General features: G+C 36.9%; 1 protein-coding gene across 4 annotated transcripts in view; it reads left to right on the plus strand.

The window, feature by feature from the left end:
- The first annotated feature begins 15 nt into the window (after positions 1-15).
- DYNC1I2 (dynein cytoplasmic 1 intermediate chain 2) overlaps positions 16-12414 on the plus strand; it is a 28544-nt gene continuing 16145 nt past the window's right edge. The window contains exons 1-6 of one of the 4 annotated variants that reach the window (XM_059853093.1): positions 16-151; positions 2016-2133; positions 3488-3602; positions 6682-6772; positions 10746-10805; positions 11975-12090. In XM_059853093.1, the coding sequence (XP_059709076.1) occupies positions 2026-2133; positions 3488-3602; positions 6682-6772; positions 10746-10805; positions 11975-12090 (490 nt within the window). In that variant the 5' untranslated portion in view covers positions 16-151; positions 2016-2025. Of the gene's footprint in view, positions 152-226; positions 368-492; positions 626-2015; positions 2134-3487; positions 3603-6681; positions 6773-10745; positions 10806-11974; positions 12091-12414 lie in introns of those variants that run through there. The other 3 variants (XM_059853091.1, XM_059853092.1, XM_059853094.1) reach the window with 3 other exon arrangements.

The raw sequence follows: 12414 nt of genomic DNA on the forward strand, positions 1-12414 counted from the left end.
CTGCATGCTGGGTGTCGTTGTTCTCCAAGCGGCTTCGCCGGCCAGCGCCCATAGGGAGGGGTGTGGCGCCGGGCCTCGGGAACCGCCCTGTTCCTGTATCGCTTCGCGCTCGTTTCCCGTGTTAATTCCTTTCCGATTGCTGACCCAGACGGTGCGGATGAGTGGGGCAGTTGGTGTTTTACTGCACAGAGCTCAGAGTCTTTCCGCAGTTTCCGTAGATTTCTGCGCATTCCGCAACGCCTTTGGAGCTGGTTTGACCCTCGGCGTCTGCCGTCAGCAGCCGCCTGCCAGCTGTCGGCGCCTTTGTGCGGCGGCGGAAGGGGCGCGGGGCCGAGGGCGGCGGGCGCAGGGCAGGAGCCGCGGACAGGTGCGCAGGGGTCGAGCCGCGCCCAGCGCTGCTGCCGCCCGGTGGGAACGCGCCTTCCTTCGGCCTCGCTCTGTGCAGCGAGGGCTGTGGCAGCCGGGTGGGGCCGGGGGCGGCCCGGCTCACTGACTGGGAGAGGCTGGGAGTGCCGCCTTCTCTCGGGCCGCGGGGCGTGGGGCGACCCTGTCTGGGCTGCCGGGCGCTCTCCCCGGGACGGCCCCTGTGGGATTTGGGTGGGGACTTTGGTTCTGGCGGCACCAGGTGCGTACCGCGGTCGTCTCCAGGCGGGATGGGGTGGGCTCCCCTCCCCTCCCTTCGGGTCCGCTCGGTTTGTGCTGTTTCGCCTCCCCGGGCCGGCACGGGACGGGCGGCAATCCGTGGTGTGACTACGCGCTTTCCTAGTGCTGTTTGAAAGGGACACGGGAATGCCATTTGAAAATGCTGACTGTGGGTTATTTATTTAGTAACACCTTAGTGCTAACAGACGGCATGAAGGAATACATACATCCGGTATACGTATTACTAGGATGTTAGGGTTAGGCGTATGAGGCTTGCAACATTTTGTATCCCTTTCTGTGCTTAGCTGTGCTATGCAAACACTTGCAAGCATTCTTTATTTTGAACTAGCACACAATCATATCACTAACGCCTAGTCTCGTGTCCTTATTGTCAAACTTACTGTAAAAGCATTTATAGTCACCTCATTTGTTATAGGACCACTTGTGCATTTTCTTTGGTGACTTGACTTTTCTTAAAAACAGTAAAATTAAGTTCTTCTTCACCTAGCGCTTTCACAGTTTTTCTTACGTGTGTTCTAAGTCTTTGTAAAATTCTAAACCTAGAGGGTTTCCACCTTTTGTTGTTGACCTTCTTGTTTGTATTTGAGTTAGTTGCATAGCAAAACTTTTTTTGTAGCATTTTTGTCTTTAAACGATCCACCAATTTATTAGCAGTATAACAGTTTTGAAAAAAAAATTATAATGCATGTGTTTTACAGTTTTCTTAGACCACTCACTTGTACTTACATTGCCTTACCAGTTATAGTAATCCTACTAAATGTTTTAATAAATCTTTACTTTGACTCATATAATGGTCTGTAGAAGGATATATAGCTTACATACTGTTAAGGTATAGCATGCCAATATTTAGCTGTTGAAGTGAAAAATTGCAGAGAAATACTGTCTTGCTGCTTTTCTTGCTGTTTTCAGTCTTGCAGGTGGTTTTTGTAGCTGCAAAAATCCTATGGCAAGATCAAATACATCATTGCCTAAGGTTTCTTTCAAAGTAGTTCCTTCAAATAGCATTAGACCTACCTTAGAAATGGGTGCCGTCATCATGTCATGGTTTAAATCATCTGGTTGTTTTAAATCAATCACTTTATTGAGAATGTGTTAAGTGAATGAAAAATAGAAATAGAAGTGTGGGTTTTTTCAACTATTGTTGACTCGGGCTTCTGGTAAGCTGGTTTTGGTAAGTTAGGGTAATTTCTTTGAGAATAGCTTCTGGAAAGAAAAATTGCTGTCTTGAAAAAAAATGAAAACAGAACAAAAAAACAAAAACAAAAACAAAAAACTCAAAACCACACCAAAAAAAACCCCCAAAAAACCCACTCAAACAAAAGCCAAACAGTGACATGGTTTCTGTTGCTCAGTGTTTCAGCCATGTCTGACAAAAGTGAGCTGAAGGCGGAGTTGGAGCGCAAGAAGCAACGATTAGCTCAAATCAGAGAGGAGAAGAAGAGAAAGGAAGAAGAACGGAAGAAGAAAGAAGTAAGAAATAATTTTCACTTTGACTTGCATATGTTACTTGCCCAAAATTTAAGAGTAGGTTCACATAATCTATTAATCATTTTCTGTGTCCTGTTCAGGGAGTGTCTATTTAATGGTTGGTGCTAATATAAATGTAGCACTTTCATTTTATAATAATGTAAACACCTACTGTTTTCTTTTCAACTGTCTGTATGATAACCTGGATTAAAAAAAAAAAATTAAAAATTAGTATCTTACACTAGCATAAAGTTCAGATTTCTAGAACTATGTCTGTGCATGTGACATCATTAATCAAATCTCTCTGATCCATTGCATGAAAGTTCTGCTTAATGAGTTGTGATAGGTGTTATCTAAAGAACTCATTTCTGAAATACAGTTCTGAGGATGTCTGTAGGAATTATCTGACTGTCAGTATTATCATTGTACAAACAATGTGCTATGTTCTTCTGCTCTTTGACCTATCTATAGGCTGAATTTTAAAATCAGAGCAACTCTCAGGATGTATATGGTGCTTGTGTGTTACATTTAGCTTGTTAACAGTCTTGTGGATTTCTCGCTGCTCAAGTATGTGATAATCAGTGATAGATTACTGTTTCTCCTGAATGCAAATTGTATCTCATAAAAGGAACTTTTACTGGTATGTTTTGGGTACTTTTTCATTACTTCTCTGTGTTTTGGTTATGATCTAGTTGGTGTTCTAAATCAGCATATAACTGAAGACTGGGCATCTGCCAACCATATGATTCAGACAAAAAGGAGAAAGAAATAGCTCGAATTGTGTCCTAATGACCTTGTAGCAGTGTATTGCCAGAACTGCTTTTTTAAAAAGCAGCTAACTAAGAGTAGAAAGATACAGTGTTCAGCATCTTTTGCAATAGAGCTTGCACTATTTCTAAATGAAAGAGGGTGAGGGTGTATTTTTTTATGTCTAGAAGATAACACAAAGAAAACTACTTTTCTTTGACACAGTTATTGTAATTTTAAAATAGGAACCACATCACTATGTCTAAAATACTTTTACACCCAGGTACAGGATATTTTTGTCACTATTTGCATTTTACAGTGCTTAGGATTAGTGTAAAAAAAGGTACTCTTAATCTTATGAAGTGTTAGTCATTTTGACAAATACACAGACACGTTTTGCATGTTTATATATGTCCTTTAAAGATAGTACCAAAGCTTTGGAACATTGTTATTCCTGTCTGTTTACTTTATCTACAAAAAAGAACCCATCAGAATTATTGAAATTGAATATCTAATATACTTGGTAGGTTTCAGTATTATAAAAACTCTGTGGGGTCTCAAAATAAATGAAAGGTTAAAGGCTGTAACTTATTTATTAAATAATTTTTAGACTGACCAGAAGAAAGAAGTTCTTCCAGTACAAGAAGAATCTGATCTTGAAAAGAAGAGAAGAGAAGCAGAGGCATTGCTTCAGAGTATGGGGTTGACACCTGAGTCTCCTGTTGGTAGGAATGTTACTATTTGTTGGAAATAAATGTTTGGGAGAGGTTATATATGTCTTGGTTTTATACTCTTTTGTCCTTCATGATCTGTTACAAATGTCATATGATGTGCTTCAGTACACATTACATAACATTATTTTATAAAATAACACCATTTACACTAGTTGATTATTTGAAGTATATTAGTTAAAATATCATGTATGCATTTTCTTTTCCCCTCCTATTTTTCATGCTCATTATTCTCCTGTATTTTTTTTTCCTTACTCTTTTCCACAATGCCAAATTTCAATGCTGATATTTTTGTATGGAGTTGGCTTGTTTCTTTTCCACATCTTTTACTCCCTAGTTTTTCTTATCTCAAATACCTGACTGACTTTGATGGAGCAATAACAACACTAAGTATAAAAATTTGCTTTCAAGGCTGATGATTGGTATCTGTGCAGCTCTTGGACATGTTAGCATATTGGCTGTTGCTTTTTGCCTTTACTTAAGCACATCCCTATGGAAGATGAAAGCAAGAAACATGATAATGCAACTCTGCTTTTTGTCTCCAACTCTGAAATCAAAGAGGTTTAAAGCTTATCAGTTTGGCTTCTTGGGGCTCTGTTAACTGGGTTTGTAAATAAAATAGTAATAATTTCTTACACATATATCTGCAATTATACTTTCATAATTGCTTTTGTGTAATTCTCAAGTGTTCAGAAGTGAACAGCGTTATAGCTGCTCCGATTCCAACAGCCCCAGCAGTCATTTTTGGTAGTTCAAACTGTTTTAATAGTGGAGAGACTCTGTTTGGCTCTGTTAGCACCAGTGTGCAGCTGTTTAAGAAATCAGTTCTGACCTGCTACAGATTTTTTTGCTAGACTAATAATTGAACACTTCCCTTGCATATAGTGTGCTAAGGCAGTTGATTAAATTTTTGTAGGAATGTATGTGGTTGGTTTTTTTTTTTCCACATCTGGCAGAGAATCTGAAAGCCACAGAATAGCTGGTTCTCCAAGCAGGTTAATGTGTTTGCTTAGAGTAGGTGTTCATGAAAAACACAGAGGTGCTGACATGCAAGAGTGGGGCACACCCCTGCATGTTGTGTTTAATTCCACTGAGCTGCTACTTCATCACACCCTTCAGTGTAGGCAGGGAATTGTCTGTCTCCTTTCCAGATAACCAGGTCTGATGTGGATGCTTAATCAAGTTAAAATGCCCTCCTTGCTGCCTGCAGTTAGCATGCCTAAGGCTCAAGCTGTTTTTCTGCTGACTGGATGCCAGCAAGTACAGTGATTGTATGCCTGAACTGATGCTAACTTGTGGCTGAGCTGATTGGTGTGCAGCTGAGGTAGCTTGTGCTCATACTGTCAGTGGAGGGAGGTTGCTTGACAGTAGACTCTTTCCTAGAAAATTGTATTAATCCTAAGGCCATTCCTGTGCTGTTAACTGCTAGAGAGAGAATGCTCTGTTAGAGGAGAAGGGACTGTATCAATGTTAGCATGTTTTGATATCTACCATACTTACTATATAAGAAGCTTTAAGTTAGTGAACCAGAATTATTTTCAAAAATATTTTATAGTTTAATCCTCTGGGGTAGGTGAAATTCCATCAGGTCTTTTCGTAAGCCTGTTGTCCAGCAGTGGGACTCACCTCCGTTTTGGGCAGTGTTTCCCGAGGGTCACTTTCCCCACAAGAGAGCGCTGCAGCACCAGGACTGGGGCTGCGACCCCCCATGTCCTGAAAATGCACACAGATGGCAAAGCAAAGGCCCGCGGGCAGCTGCTTTGCTGTAGATTAACCTGGTGAGGATGAGTTGGAGAATTTAGATATTCTTACAGGCCCCCGGTTGTACAAGTATAAAGTCTAAAAGTGTATATGTATGAATTTATGAAAAACAACTCAAGACCTATTAAAAAGATCTCTCCCCTAGGAAGAACGAAATTTTAATAAATTGAAGAATTCACTGTTACTTTGGTAAAATTGAGGAAGAATTTTTGTCAATCAGAACCATGTCTCTGTTTTGAGATGAGGTAAAAAAATTCTAAAGAAGTCACAATATGCTTGTGATTTCAAGAAATTCTGTAGAAACCTTGCAGACCTAAATTCAGAGTTCTCCCATGCTTAACTGTTGACAGAGTAGGCAGCAGTTTGTATAAATAATTTGTGCTCAGTTGATTAAAAGGGTTTTTAAGGGTTGCTAAGCAGTGAATACTTTACATATTGCTGAAAAATGAAGCATATAAGGACCTTCAAAACACCCCTTAATTCTTGTGTTTAAACACCCTAAGTTTAATTAAAAAATTAGCATTTCTAAAAAGAAAAGTTGAAAGAAATACCAAAGTAGCTTTGTATTTGTATCAGATTGCATGATATCATTCGCTATATATCGCTTCCAGAAAGAGTGTTACTTTTCAAATGATAAATGCAGTCTTCATCTACTAGCAGGAAATGAACCAACACTTAAGAAGTTTAAATACAGTGGTACTAGACTGTTTACTGTCCAGCAAAAAAAAAAAATACATTGTCAAGACATAATACTAGAAAATTTGTAATATACAAGATTTATGTGGATTTGATTCAACCTAGAACAAAAATAACAGGATGCTGTATGACACAGCCACTTTTTTGGTCCACAGTTTGGTGATTATTTGTTTTGAAATAACATTGCCAGTTAAACACATTCATTGTCTAATCTTTAAGAAAGACTAATGACAGAGCTGTATTAACAACTATCTTTTCTATGTTTAAGCAGCATGAGGAGTCAGTGGAAATTACCCTTTGAAAATCAGTGTCATCATTTGTCAAAAGTTCAATTTAAAAATATTTTTTTCAATTCATTTTCTCTTTAATGTCTTCCCCTCCATGTCTTTTTGTATGCTCCAGATGCATAAATGCCAAACAATTGCATGAAAATCCAGCATGAATTGTTAACATTGTCTTTTCCCCTCTCTTTCTGCTGTTCATTTTCATCCATGTTTTTTTTTTGTTTGCCATCACCTTTTTTTTAATACTTCATTTTTAATTAATTTGTAAACATCCTAAGCTGTGCAACCTCTGCGAGTAGTAACAGCGGATACCTGTCTGTTTCACTATCTAGTCCCTCCTCCTACCTCTCCGTCTTCCAAATCCGTGAGTACGCCAAGCGAGGCTGGGAGCCAGGACTCAGGGGATGGTGCTGTTGGATCCAGGTATGTCACTTTCCTTGCCCTGCTCCTTTGCTCAATACCTGGGTCCTGAATAATTAAGCTTTAGAATAAAATCATGGTTTATTATTTGATTGTAATAATATGAGGTTACAGTGTTGAATTTGAAATGCAACTACACTTCATGATTTGAAGTTGCCAACATTAATGTGGAGTTGTTTAAAATTGCAAGTTTGAAGTAAAATGAGTGTCCTAGGACAATAACAAACTCAAAAACTCTAACTTCTTCACTCTTCCCAGCTTTTTCTAGAGGAGGGTGGGTATGGATGATAGGGTATTTGCTTTTTCCCATACCTAGTTGATCTAATAAAGGGTGCCGTCTACAAACTTTGCATTACTTCTGATTTTATTTTTCCCTTACTCAGAACCATATTTCACATTGTTTTACTTCATCTGTGTAGCACAACTACAGCACTTGCAATCTTTTATTTTATCAGAACATAACTCCATCTTAGTACAGCCACTGTTGTTTTGGTCTTTTATCAGTGCCAATACTTGTCACATTTGTTTGACCATTTCTTTGAGCGTGCTGGTTTGATACATGCTGCTCTAAAGAAGAGTCAGATAAATATTTCTGTTAAACATTTCAAGTAGTGATATATGGGTGATAAGGCAGGAAAACACTACTTCCAAAGGGTATTTTTTACTGTGTCCCATGTACAGTCTGAAAATAAGAGCAGTAGCTACCTGTTAATATTGCTAAAATATTCTCAGCAAGTGAAGTTTATGTACTTGAAATTTAGTAAGTATACATTGTGGTGGAAGTTTAACGTTAAAGCACAGTAACTGCAGCAGTTATCAGCAGTTACTGTTGTCATTTTGGAAAAGGAGTCAAAGGTTAGACTGCTTTGAAACATCTTATAAAAAGACTGCAGTAACATCTTGTATGCATGTGGATTATGCATGATTCTGTGGATTAGACATCTTAATCTGAAAATATTCAAGAGACTAATGACCTGAGCAAAGGTTACGTGGTGCCTATTTCTAAGTAGAAATTATTCAGTTAAAGCAGAGAATATATCAGATAGCAGATGTGAACTCAGACTTTTTGCTAAGAGTGCTCAGGTATGATCTTGTTTGCGTGTCATGTTAATTAACCAATATAATTGTTCCTTAATTCAGTGGCAAGCAGATTTTAATTATTTTAAATTTTTGTTTTTTGCTTATTAAATTGTCTTTTAAAAATAAATTTATATATGCAGTTATGTTCAGAAGAAAAAAAAGAAGTATTTGATGATGACTTTTTGAAAGAAATATTTTCTTTCCACTCACACCTAATTTAAATTCAGTATGGAACTGTATGCATAGGCCACATACCTGAAATGGAATGCCACGTAGTGTACTTCATTTATTTCCACCTCATCCATGCACTGCACCCTGTGTGTTCTCAAACATAGTAATGCAATGTTGTATGCATGCATTTTCTTATGAAGCCTTGAGAAGACCCTTAGCCTGAGTCTCAAAAGCTTCATGCATTTTCAAACTTTAAATCTCTCTCAGGATTGTGATCTTTAAGGCATGGAGGTATGAATATACAGCTAAATTGAAGGCATTATGGAGTCCCTGTTGGAGTCCCCTTGCTTTTTCTCCCACCAGTGGATTCTTCCCTTCCCCCAGTAAATGGGTGTCTACATCCTGGTTTGTTAGTACAAGTTCATACATTTGGAATATGAAAGTTGTACTGTCTGATATTCCTTGGTGTTACACGTGGCATTTCACAGGTGACTCCTACCAATATGAGATCTATTATAAAGCCTCCTCAGTGATGCTGAATCTTGTCAGTAACTCTTTTAGTAAGTAGTAGAGCAGTGTTCAGACTGTGCTCCTGCTGTTACTTCCATCCGTCTTGCTTTATTTTCATTAGTAAAGAGTTTTGTTTCCTAGTTTGATCCTTGTTCTTTCTCTTTTTTTTTCCTCAGTCAAGAATGCAAGTCCAACACTCAATACAGCTGTTTTACTTTTAGGCTGGTGGATGCTTCAAAGAATTAGTTTAAAAACAAAAAATTTTTTTCAGATATATAGGAATTGTTAGGAAAGTGTCTGAATACAGAGAAATCTGGACATATATGGAAGAACAGGAAATTTGTTCAATGAAGCTTGTAGATAAATTCATTTGACTGAAGGCAAAACAAACTGGAAAACAAAACCAGTATTTTGCATCATTTTGGTACATATATAATAGGTGAATTTTATTTTAGAATGTTACCTTTATTTTAAAATAATATCTCTGCGAAATATTTATCTCCTGTACTACTTGTTAGCTTCAACTATTTTAAAGGACTGTCCCTGGTGCCACTGAAGCTGCTTTTGAAAATTAAAATAATGCTTTGAAAGCAGGAAAGCTACCTCATTAAGGGTTAGATCTTAAACAGGTGCAGCAGTTGGAGTGTTTTATGTTTATAGCCTTTTCCCCAAGTTCCTCTCAAACATGCCTGAAAAAGTTGAGAAAATATTGGACAGGTATTGTGGTGATGCAGCATCTGTATCTGAAGCTAAGGTATTCTTTGCAACATGGATCTTTGGGGTGGTGATTTGGTTTTTGCTTATGGTTGAACAGCATATAAGCAATACCCAGCTTCAAGTCTCATGAACCAAATTAAACCCTTAAGCTTAAATCTCTTTGGTCAAGAAAAATAGCAGAGATTATGAATAAGTATGCTCAAATTAATTAACTTCAGGCTAAAATGATGGGTTCTCTAATGCACATAAGATACGAAAAAGTTTTGGAGATTTGGGTATTAAGCTGTTTCTGTGGATGCAGTTGACTACATATGAAGATGGTAGATTTGTAGTTCCTAATTAAGTTATGATTAATAATCCTAATGCACACTTTCCACTAGAACAGGGTAGTGCATGGCACACCCATATTTATGAACTTTTATGGCATTGTGTGTATATTTTTCATACAACTTTAACTTTAGGAATTCTGCACCTAGTTAATAGAAGATTACCATGTATGGGGTGAAAACGTAAAACTGTCTTTTATTGATTCATCATAGTAAAATATTGCATATTCTTCTTTTTTTTATTCAGAAACATTATTTTTAAAAATGCAGGTAACATATGAGAATGTCAGAAAAAAACATGCAGGTTAATCTGTTAATCTCCTACAAGTGTGTTACTAAAATTCTGCCCAAGCCTGATAGCCAGTAGACTACATGAAAATTTCTCAAGAAGGGATGAAGGCTAGAAATGAAGGTAGAGGGAATATTGATCTCCCCCTTGCTATTTCTTCTAATACAACTTGAAATGGATCTATTCTGTTTGTTATTCCACGTGACTTTGAAACATATTATTAATATAAAGCCCACAATTTATAAGAGATTTTAAGTGTCTTAGATGGAGTTGGCTCTAACTCAGATGACACTTACAAGCCCAAGGCAGTGCTTAACCCATAATTACTGCAATGTCAGATCTTGGAAACTCTAGCAGTTCTTTATCCCAGTGGAAATGCTTTTTTTGCCCCGCTACCAAAAGGCTTATGTGTTGACTCATTTCCTTTACCAATATGACAGTTTCCTCCACATATTTACTGCTCTGGGCAAGTTTATGTTATGTTAACAAATCTGTCTTCATATAACTTGAAGAAATGTGAACATATTTTAAAAGGAATTTCAAGTTTTTAGTGGTTCTTATCAGTATTTAAAATACTTTTATTTGCTTTTCATTAAGGCAGCATTTGTTTGCGGACCTTTAATTTTCAACCTTTAAAATAATTTAATTCTTTCCTAATAGCTCTGAATTCTGTTTGCTTCTTAACTTTTGTATTTACTGCATGTGTTATTGCACTGAATGTTTGCTGAATTTCCCTTAACTGATGTTGCATTGCCTTGTTTCTTGTGAACAATAAAATAACTATAAGCTTGCTGTAACTCTAGAATTTCATAGTGTATATTTGCTTCACTAATCTCTGGCCTTTTTTGCTAATGCTGCATGATTGTTCAACCTGGGGTACCAGGACGCTGCATTGGGATACTGATCCATCAGTTCTTCAGCTGCACTCTGATTCCGATCTGGGGTATTGCAGAGATTTCTTATATTCCCTCTTTCATGTGCTTATGGATAATAAGTATGAGCATTTTTTCCTGTAAGACTTGTTGTTGTTGCTAAGAAACTTTTGTAAGTAATAGAAATTTGCTGTCCCTAGACTTAGCACCATTTGCTTGCAATATATTTTAATATACATTAGATGCTTATTTCCAATCAACACAAGTTTTTTTTTTTTCTTTGAGTCTTTTTTTGAGAAAATACAAACTTTAAGTCATTTATTTAAAATAAAAAGATTAGTATGACTGTATTTAAAAACAGAGCAACTCCCATCTTTTCTTACAAATATGTTTATAAAAGCTGTAGCTTATTATAAGCACTAACTAAAACGTGTATTGTGTGCTAAGAATTATGATTCTGCCCACCAAAACCTTTCAAAAGGATTTACTCTTCTGCTTTTATCTTGGGAGAGGAGTGGATAATAAGAAACTAAATCTGATATAGGTAAATTGTTGGATCATTGCAGTATTATTACAGTACATACTGCAGTTAGGTTTTACAGAAGGCTACAATGCCTGAATTAATGTTGTGCAGGTTTTGGAATATATTATGTGTTGTATGATGCTAGCTATATCTATCTTCATTAAAGTCAGAAAGCTCAGAGGTTTTCACTATTGTGCTCTGAAACCATGTATTATGGTTAAATTAATTGTCAGTGTGAGTTCCAGGTCAGCCTGGCAGTTCTGCATTCTAGATAGTATCTTAGAGGTGGATAAAAAAGGGCAGCAAAGTTAAAAGACTAGGAAATGCATTTTCCTTCAGTATAACTAAGTTGGTTTTCAAGCTTTATGATCCTAGAACTGTTGCTGTACAAGCATGACTTGTGAGTAGATCTGTACCCCTGATAATAGAGGTGTATCATATATGTGGCAGTATTCTGGTCAAGCACAAAGAGAAAAATTTTAAATTATATCCTAAAGTCCAGATAGTTATATGTGCACATCTTCCTTTTTGTCACAGATATATAAATAGTTGCTGATTTTAAATAATAATGATAAAATAGTAGTCATAATCATGTGATATGTTCAAAGTTTCTACTGGATTTAAGTTTGATTAGGCAGTGCTGTGACATAATGACTTGGGTATTATTCTGAGCCAAATGTGAAATAATAAAATTAAATCTTTTTTTCTGATTTTTAGACGTGGCCCTGTTAAACTTGGAATGGCCAAAATTACACAGGTTGACTTTCCTCCTCGAGAAATTGTTACCTACACAAAGGAGACACAAACACCTGTAATGACTCAGCCCAAGGAAGGTGAATGGTTAATTTATTACTATTAAGTTATTTTTTGTTTCTTTCAATATAATAATGATGAATTAGAACTAGCACTTGTGATCTGGAAACTTAATAAGGTAAATGAAGGTTGATTTGTGAGATAATTTATATGACTTCTATTACTAAATTTTTGTAGGTTTTGCTTAACTGTTACTGTTGTTCTGCATCTCTTTTACCATCACTTTTGCTACTAATATGTGGTACTTTACAATCCTAGTATATGTTCAGATTAAACACCAAGTTGCTGAATTAGCTGACATCAAATACATAAATGGGATATATTTTGCATTTATGGTGTTCAAG

The sequence above is a fragment of the Haemorhous mexicanus genome, chromosome 8, assembly GCF_027477595.1.
Source record: "Haemorhous mexicanus isolate bHaeMex1 chromosome 8, bHaeMex1.pri, whole genome shotgun sequence".
Lineage (NCBI taxonomy): Eukaryota > Metazoa > Chordata > Aves > Passeriformes > Fringillidae > Haemorhous > Haemorhous mexicanus.